General features: G+C 36.4%; 1 protein-coding gene across 1 annotated transcript in view; it reads right to left on the bottom strand.

Annotated features, from left to right (window-relative positions):
• Window positions 1-9,724, bottom strand: part of INTS7 (integrator complex subunit 7) — a 92,817-nt gene that overhangs the window by 78,115 nt on the left and 4,978 nt on the right. Inside the window, 3 exon segments of the mRNA XM_007451314.1 lie at window positions 1,214-1,351; window positions 2,483-2,629; window positions 3,800-3,929. Coding sequence (XP_007451376.1) covers window positions 1,214-1,351; window positions 2,483-2,629; window positions 3,800-3,929 — 415 coding nt within the window.

The following is a 9,724-nucleotide window of genomic DNA, read 5'->3' as shown; positions in this document are numbered from 1 at the left end:
TCTTCCCAGACCGGGGCACGAACCCGTGTCCCCTGCATCGGCAGGCGGACTCTCAACCACTGCGCCACCAGGGAAGCCCGTAAATGCTACTTTTTATTAAATAAAATTCATTAGTCATCTGATTATAAAACCAAAACTTGCTCCTAGCAGGATATACAGAAATTTGTAAAAAAGAAAACAAAAATAAGATAACCATCTTACCAATCAGAGATAATACTTCGATATATATCCTTCTAGTCTTTTTTCTATTCCATAAATATAAATACTTGTTTTTTAAATAAATCTATAATATCATATAACCTATTATGTAACGTATGTCCAAATACATTTCTAAAATATATGCATTACAAAAGCTGATATAGTATTTCGTTGTACGGTCACATATATCTTACTAGCACACTGGTTGGAATTTAAGTTGTTACTAATTTTTTTGGTTACTATAACCCTATAACCCTTGTTAGTAAATATCAGTACATATTGCTGCCTCCTTAGGATAAGTTTTTATAAGTGGATTTTCTAGGTGAAAGGAATGCACATGTTTGAAGCAAAATACATATTTTTACCAAAATGTCCTCCAGAAAGCAATGCTACCTCCCCATCAGTCACTAAAGGGAATAATATTTATTTTTTAGAGAGGATAATCAAGCAAGTCAAACACAGTAATAAAACGATGGTCAACATTTCATCAAAAAAATATATATATACACACCACACAGACACACACACACACACACACACAGAGAGATATACTGTTTTGTAAGATAGTAGACCATGACATCCCAAAGAAATTAAAATTGGTTTCAACTCAAGTTACTGTCTCTGTCAAACTGTGCACAGTTCTACTGCCAAAAAGCTAAACTTGAGAGGACAGCAAGAAAGCAGCAATTTAGTATTAGGACTGTATGTCTGGGGAAGGCTGTTCAGCAGACAAAGCTTCTGCTCCCCAGTGAAGCCTTCCCCAACTACTCTAATCCCATGCTGAGCCTGTCCTTCTGGAAACTCTAATTTCATTTACAGTTAATGCCAACATCTGTACTTAACTTTTCTGTTTTATGGATTTAAGTCCTGTTTTCCCAACATGACGGAAATCCTCTTGGAAAATACACTTTGCAATTTACATTTTTCTGTATCCCTTAGTGTTTTACATACACAGATGAGTTACTCCTTCAAAACCTCTTCCTGGGAAGCGAAATTATAAAAGGCCTACGCTTACTTTGACTGTGCAGAGAAGTTAGCAGCAGCAAAAACAGCAGCTTCAACTTCTACGTTATCATGTGAATCCAGACTCTGACGAATACTATGATGAGCATTCTTCCTCTCAGGAATTATTGATGCCAGACTTCCCAACATCCTGCACAAACAGAGAAACCCAAGAAGAATGGAAATACAATAAGCTCAAGGTCAGAAAAGGAAGAAACAGGCAAAGCTAAATTACCAAAACTAAAGTTTACAGGTCATTCCATAAATCTCAGGTTAATAAAGTATCAATTTTAGAAATCAAGCAGTAACTCAAATTCTAAACACTTTTCCATACTTCAATATGTCAGAAAAACTAACATGGCTTATTTAACACAAGCAAAACTTTTAAGAATCACCTTGAAGTACATGCCGAGTACCAAAGAGAGCCCAGAAAAAGAAACTTTTAAATTATTAAAGCATCAAAGTATCAATTTTCCAATGTTGTATAAAGAAGTCCATTTTAGCAAAGCATTAAGAGTTCAATACTTTTGTTATTAAGCAGATCCGCAAAGTAAAAAGTAAGACTTCCCAGTCTGTTTTTCAACATCAGTGATTACTTGTATCATGATTTTCAAATCTCTCCTCAATATCAAGAGAAGAAAGGAGAATGCTCCCTGGGGCTCATATCAGAATTGAGGAAGGAAGAGTTTAGGAAAGTGAGTTTCAAACAATCCAAAAATTATGCATATAATTTCACAGATGATAGACCTAAAATGAGGATATTGGTTCAAGCTGGATATAAGGCTTACAAAATGAAATTCTAACAAAACTTAAAAAAAAATTTTTTTTAATGCCAAGAAAGAAAAGAAAAGGTTGAAGAAACTAAGATGGTTATATCTGGCATTCTCCAAGGAGTCCAGATATAAATTATCATATACAAAAACAAGCACATAACCAAGGATGAATACAGAAAACTGACATGAAACAGTAGAACAAGGTCAGGAAGGTAAAAGTTCATAATAAGCTGAGGCTAAGCCACATTCACCTTAGAGTTATCAGATCAGAGGATCCACCCACAAAGAGAAATATTTCAAACGTAAGTTACCAAAACAGTATCATAGATGGTTAGCTGCAAGGCATTTACAGATTAGGATGGTTACCATATTTTCTCAGTGACTGTTAGTAGAAAAAATAAAAATAAATTCTTAATATTCAAAATGATAAAAGTAAATATATTGCCTTTTGGGGATATATAATCACAACTCAAACAATCTTGTGGTGACTCATTAGCATAACAGTATACCGGAGTGTGATGGCTCTTGCTACAGGATCATTACTATGAATCACAGAGAAAATCCTCTTCACAAATTCATCCACATTTAGAATCTTCTCCAAATGCTTCTCACTTTGTTGAGTAACTTTAAGAACACATAGCCTCAGGAAATTGTTTCTATGAAAAACCACAGATAAAATAAATTAGACCACTTTATAAAGTAATATTTAATTAGGAATCAAAGTAACACTAATGATATTAATAAATTTTAGCAATAGGCCAATGTTTTTCAATCTTAATATTCTCTGTCTTACCACTGAAAGAGTTAGTCTGTAGAGTCATCCTGTGATATCCATGGTGGGGAGGGGGACTGGTTCCAGACTACCTCCTGCCATACCAAAACCCTTGGAGACTCGAATCCCTTATACAAAATGGCATAGTATTTGCACATCCTCCCACACACTTTTAAATCATCTCTAGATTATTTACAATACCTAATACAATATAAATGCTATATAAATAAATGTAAATACAATGTAAATAGTTGCCAATGTGTGGCAAACTCAAGTTTTGCTTTTTGGAACTTTCTGGAATTTTTTTTCCAAATATTTTTGACCCACGGTTGGTAGAACCCATGGATGCAGAATGCTTAGTTGCAGAGGGCCAACTGTACATGAGATGCGTACTAAGCATAAGCAGTTAGCAAAGCCTGCAGTCCTACTGCAAGGCACCAAAACAGTAGTAACATAAAGAGAAGCCCTGGACCCAAACTCAATCTCCTCAGTCATATTATAACCAAGGAGATGGTCATCTTCCTCTCAAGCTAATTCTACAACATCATTTCTCCAAGTCTGATCTGGTGTGTGTATAAGCACATGAATGCATGGAGAAGGGTGGAAAGAAGTGGGAGAGGGAATGGCAGAGGGAAAAAAATAGGTGTATATTCAGTGCTTGCTTACATGTTTCAGGCACTTCACAGTGACCCATAATCTCATGTAACATGTAATTTCACGTTATAAAATAAACTGTTAAATCAGAAACTTCTCCAAACTATCTGCACAAAGCCACAGATATTTCCGAAATATACAGTAATATACTAAGGTTGTCTTAATTTTGAATAATCCTGTCCCCCAAAGAAATAAGTACTCTCTGACTTATATCCTTCACTTTTGCTTAAAATGCCATTAAATTTCACACCAAAATTTGTTGCAAATTGCCATGTGCATCCATTAAAATGGTAATGAACCATGTGGAAGCCCTAAAAGCCAAAAAGAATACAGACCACAATATAAAATAAAGAAATAGGAACAATGTGCTTTAGGACACCAAGGCCTTAAAAAGACTTACCCAACTCTGAAAACATCAGCTAACTTTAGGAAAGCAGAATTGATGAGAATGGGGAATGGATACTTCTGAAAGAGCCTGGGAAAGCGGACAACTGCTTCACACTGTTCACCAAGTTTGCCAGACCTTAGACCTATGAAGAGCATAAAAAGGGAAGAACAGATTACAAATTTGTGGCTACAATAAGGCAAAAATAGCAAATATCAACACAGTATTACAGAGTAAAATTATTTACACAGTAAAGTAATAATCATTCTTAACAATTAAGTAAAGTATAATTGTAACTCATTACCTTTTCAAAAATAAAAATGGCATATGAAATAGTAATTTGGTAAAGTGTCACTTTTAGATACAGAATAATGAAAAAGAAACTTTTTTAAAAAAGACTGAGTTGATAAAATATTTGGGGCCATAAGTAAACCTCAACAAATTTAAAAGGACTGAAATCATACTATGTATGTTCTCTGACCATAATGGAATTAAATTAAAAATCAGTAAGAGAAAAATATCTAAAAATTCCCAAATATTTGGAAATTCAGCAACACACTTATAATCAATAAGATGAATCACTGAAAGAAGTGAAAGGGTGAAAGAAGAAATCAGAAGGGAAATTTAAAAAAAGAAAAGAAAAAAAGAAACTCAATCCTTAATTTGCACCATATACAAAAATTAACTCAAAATGAACCATAGACCTAAATGTAAGAGCTAAAATTATAAATTATATAGAAGAAAATACAGAGGAAATCTTTATAAGCTTAGGTTAAGCAAAGAATTCTTAGATAAAACCAAAAAAAGTGGAGTTTTTAGATTAAAAACATCATAAAATTAAAAAGTGATAAGTTAAACTCTATCAAAATTAAAAACTTCTGCTCTTCGGCTTCCCTGGTGGCCCTAGTGGCACAGTGGTTAAGAATCCGCCTGGCAATGTAGGGGACACGGGTTCGAGCCCTGGTCCGGGAAGATCCCACATGCTGTGGAGCTCAACTAAGCCTGTGTGCCACGACTACTGAGCCTGAGCTCTAGAGCCCGCAAGCCACAACTACTGGGCCCGCGTGCCACAACTACTAAAGCCTGCGCACCTAGAGCCCATGCTCCACAACAAGAGAAGCCACCGCAATGAGAAGCCCGTGCACCGCAATGGACAGTAGCCCTCACTTGCTGCAACTAGAGAAAGCCCGTGCGCAGCAACGAAGACCCACTGCAGCCAAAAATAAATAAATAAATAAATTTATTAAAACAAAAAACTCTTCAAAATATACTGTTAAGAGAATAAAAAAACAAGCCACATACTGGAAGAAAATACTTATAGAACATGTATCTGATAAAGGACTTTATCCATAGTTCTTGTATCTCAATAAAAAGAAAACTTAATTTTTTTAAATGGGAAAGATTTGAAGAGAAATTTCACTAAAGAGGGAATAAGGATGGCAAACATAAGCACTTGAACAGATGCTCATCATTGTTAGTCATCCATGAAATGTAAATTAAAAACCACAGTAAGACACCACTACACATCAATTAGAATGGCAAAAAAGACCGACAATACCAAGTGCTAAGAGGATATAGAGCAACTAAAACTCATACATTGCTGGTGGAAATGCAAAACTATACAGTTCTTTGGAAAACAGTTTGGTCATTTCTTATCAAGGTAAATATACACTTATTATACACTCAGCAATCTTACTTCCAAATATTTACCTAAGTGAATTGAAAACATCTGTCCATACAAAGATCTGTATGCAAATGTTCACAGCAACATAATTCGTAATAGCCCCAAACTGGAAACAACCCAACCAAGTCTATCAACTGGTGAATGAATAAACAAACTGTGGTCCATACAATGGACTCATACTCAGCAATAAAAAGAAACCGATTACTGATACAACAACATGGGTGGATCTCAAAATCATTATGCTAAGTGAAAGAAGTCAGTCCCAAAAGACTACTGTATATGACATTCTGGAAAAGGCAAAACTATGGGAATAGAAAGCAGAAAGTGGTTGCCAGAAGCTAAAGAAAGAGAACTGACCACAAAGGGGCACAGGGCAAGTTTTGGGAGTGGAAGAATTGTTCTAGGTAGTGGTTTCATGACTGCATACATTTGGTGGATTTTATTATATACAAATTATACCTCAATGAAATCTGATTTTTTTTTCCCCATGCCGCACACAGCTTGTGCAATCTTAGTTCCCCAAACAGGGGTTGAACCTGGGCCCTCAGCAGTGAAAGCGCCGGATCCTAACCACTGGACCGTCAGGGAATTCCCTCAATGAATCTGATTTTTTAAAAAATCCAACAAATAAAAGGAGTTAATATTCAATCCTTAAAAATTTCATTAAGAATGAGTATCTTGATATGAAATTAACAGTAACACCTTCAAATATTTTTCTTTTAGTATTTTGCCATTTACAAAATGCTGATTATATCTGCACAAGAATAAGTGCCCTAGAACATCTCTGTTCAGTAAAGTTTGTTCACTGTTAAAAAATGACAAAGGAAATGTTTGTCTGAGGTGTAAAACAAGGAATGTCACTTGCCATTCAGCTCTACAAAGATTAAGTCGCTGACCTACAGCACACCCTGAAAGGAATTTAGGACAAAGAACAAGATGAGGCACTCTGTGCTTTACGGAAAACAGGCAAAACAGGCCCTTAGATAGTTATATTTCAGGAAAAACAAATTTTTATGAACCCAGATTCTTGCATCTTCCCACACTTAGAAAAGCACTAAAATCATTAACTGAGATATCTGTTCCTTAGACTAGCAGTAACCTTCTACCGAGACATATGTTGGATTGCACATACTCCTTAGCCAAAATCACATGTATCCTGACCTCTCCCTCTGCCTCTTCAGAGCAGTTCCTCAGAGCCATCTGGAAGGCTGTCTCCAAGGCTATAGTCATCAGTAAGACACTGAATAAAACTCAAATCACAGCTCTTATGTTGTGCGGTTTTCCCCCAGTTGACAGAGGGCTCTTTACTGGTTGCCACTTTGTTCCAATACATAAGACAACCACAAAGTAAATCTGCACATGCAATTTCTACAACTTACTAATGAGTTAAGTTCTATAGGTACACTCATGTTAGTTACTTGGTACTTGGAAAATATTTCCTCATAGGAAAAAATATAGCACTATCAGTACTCATAGTACTCCATAATCTAATAACCACTTACAATAAAAGTTCCTCTGGGAAAATTAATTCAAAATTAACTCTAATTTCTAACTGAGATATTTAGAACATACCCCTTCTTTGTCTGCTCCCTTCTCCCTACACCCCTCACCCACCAACCAACTTCCATACACACAAGAACTGCCACTAGAAGATCTAGGAGTTTTCTTCCCACAAAATGCACAGTACCAACAGAGACACTGTAGGTTACTGGCAATGGCTCCTGTATCCTTGAAAAAGGGGTCAAGGGACACGCAGATAGGGCACTGAAGGACACCAGGGAAGGGGAGAAAAAGAAAGGCAAGTCCGAGGATGGAGGTGTGAGAACAGAGAAGGAAGAGATGTGTGCTTATGTACGTGTGCTGGGGGAAGGGAATGCTGGGAGAAAGGAATGCTGGGAGAACCCACAGTAATTGGACTTGCTTCCTTCTCTTCTCAAGAGTTGAGTGATACAAAGGATAGTAAAGTTCTGTTTGTAATAAATTAACCTTGGTTGGAATGAAAAAGGTAAAGTAGGAAGTGGTCTACATACAGGGAATGTCCTCAACAGAATATAATCCACTTTACCTTCCCTTTAAAAACAGAACCACAGACCAAATCATTTACTTAAACATGCTGATTTAAAATGTACCAAAGATAATTTTGCATCTGGTCAAAGAAAGGTTTTGATTTCTCTAGTGTGGTTAAATTTTATTTCTTTAAGATAAAGTAGACCCTCATTCCTATAACAGAGCCATCAGGGTACATGAGCTAAAGAATAGTAAATGTTTCGCTTATTTTCTGGTATGGGTTTTATGAGAGAGGAAATGAGAAGCTAGGCTGGCTCACAAGGTCAGAAGCTAGGGTACAAGAGAAGAGAGAAGTGCATTAAGGCCTGCAATGCAGCAACCAACAATCCTAGGCTGGGGCAGTATAGTACCCAGCTTGCTTGCTCTAGGCCAATTCCAACTCCAGTATAAGCCAAGCACCTGAAAATAGCAGCTCAGCACAAGCAGATCTTATTCTTAGAGGGGTTTAAGAGGTTATTCACTGTACTTCCGTTGCTAGCTACAACAAATCTGAGGAAAAATACCCTGATCAGAAGACCAATGATCATAAGAATGTCACTGTAAGACCCACTGTGGAAGGATGTGACTGCTGTTTCTACATTTTACTTTTTATTCTCCCACCAAAGCAACAGAGATCTCTTCCTTTTCAGTGCCTGGAGTTAAAGAGTGCTCAACTTAGTTGCAACATGCAGGTAGACTAGGAAGAACTAAAATAAGTTGTCCATAAATTGCTTATTCAGTCAAAATCCATTTGGCAGCAATGAAATTCATTATTCTAAACGTATTTCTCATTTAAAATGTGCAGAACATTTTGCTATGCTAGTGGTTTATCAGGTCTGATTCTGCATCAGAAACATTTGTGAAATTTTTCAAAAATGTCTATGCTAGGGTTCCTCTCCAACCTACCAAATCTCTATAGTGGGGGCCCAGGCATCTATTTCGCTGTTTTGCGAAGGTAGGCGAGTAGATCCTCAAGCTATCCTCTGCCACTTAATCTTATTTGACTGAAAACTAGTAGGCTGCTGAATCTGGCCCTCAGAGTAATTTTATGATACAATGTTTTCAAAGGTTTTGAATTCATTGTCAAACATTAAAAATGAAATGAGATTCCACATAAAACCCAGGATTTCTGGGGTTTGGGTTTTTTTTTGAAAATTTAAAGATCTGAAATGTCACTAAAGAAGGTGAGAGAATCCTGACTAAAGAAACATTGTAGTATTGCAGGTCTGTGTTGAAGGCCAGTTTGGGCTTGTGTCATTTCTGATAATAGCCACATACCAAGTTGTATGACATTCTCCAGCAATTTTTGGCTGCCTTTGGGCACACATGACTAAAATAGAACCTTGGATGAGAATATAAAGTACTGGTAAGAAACTTAATGAAATTAATGAAATGAGGGACCATAAAATCTAAGCTGGATAAAGAAGTAAAAACACAAAGGGACTGAGAGGTAAGGGAAGTAGAGAGGTAAGTATACTGAGGTCTGAATGAAATAAAGAATGGTTAAAGTAGCAGTTAATCATGACGATGATGATGATGCATATTAAGTGCTTATTCTGTGCCAGATACTCTAGTAAGCATTTTACATGTATTAAGCTCTCACTATACTCACAGAAGCTAGGTATTATTCAATAATTCCCATTTTAAAGATGAGGACTCAGGTAAAGAATAGTTAAGCGACTTGCCTAAGACACAATGGCTAATAAATGGCAGAGATGGAATTCAAATCCTGGCAATCTGGTCCTAATTATTATGCTAAAATGCATTTCTAGCAAGCAACTAGAGGACAGAGGTTAAGATTAAAGAAGAGATATTTGAATGGGATTTCAGAGTGGTATAATTCTGAGGGATGACAAATTCCAAGGAATTGAAGAGAAATAACATAAATTATGGTAAACCTGGGATTTGTGACACATCAGTCAAGTTTTCAAAACAGCATACATTGCTAGGTAGCATGTATCAGTCAAAAGACTTCTTAGCTGCAAGCAACAGAAGCTAACTCTGATGATTAGGCAGGAAATGAGTTTTTATTGAGTGTTTATTAAAGTAATAAGCAGTTTTAAGGCAAAACTCCTAAGAACACCTAACTCCACACTGCCAAACTGATTAGATGAGGTAAACTATTGTTGTTGGAAAGCACCAGATGCTATAATTAGCGCTCCTATCATCTAAGAATGTAGTAGCCATTGCTGCTACTACTGTACACTATG

Source organism: Lipotes vexillifer, unplaced genomic scaffold (genome assembly GCF_000442215.2).
Source record: "Lipotes vexillifer unplaced genomic scaffold, Lipotes_vexillifer_v1.1 scaffold570, whole genome shotgun sequence".
Lineage (NCBI taxonomy): Eukaryota > Metazoa > Chordata > Mammalia > Artiodactyla > Lipotidae > Lipotes > Lipotes vexillifer.
Note: the sequence above shows the minus strand (reverse complement) of the source record. Positions and strands in the feature narration are given on the sequence as shown.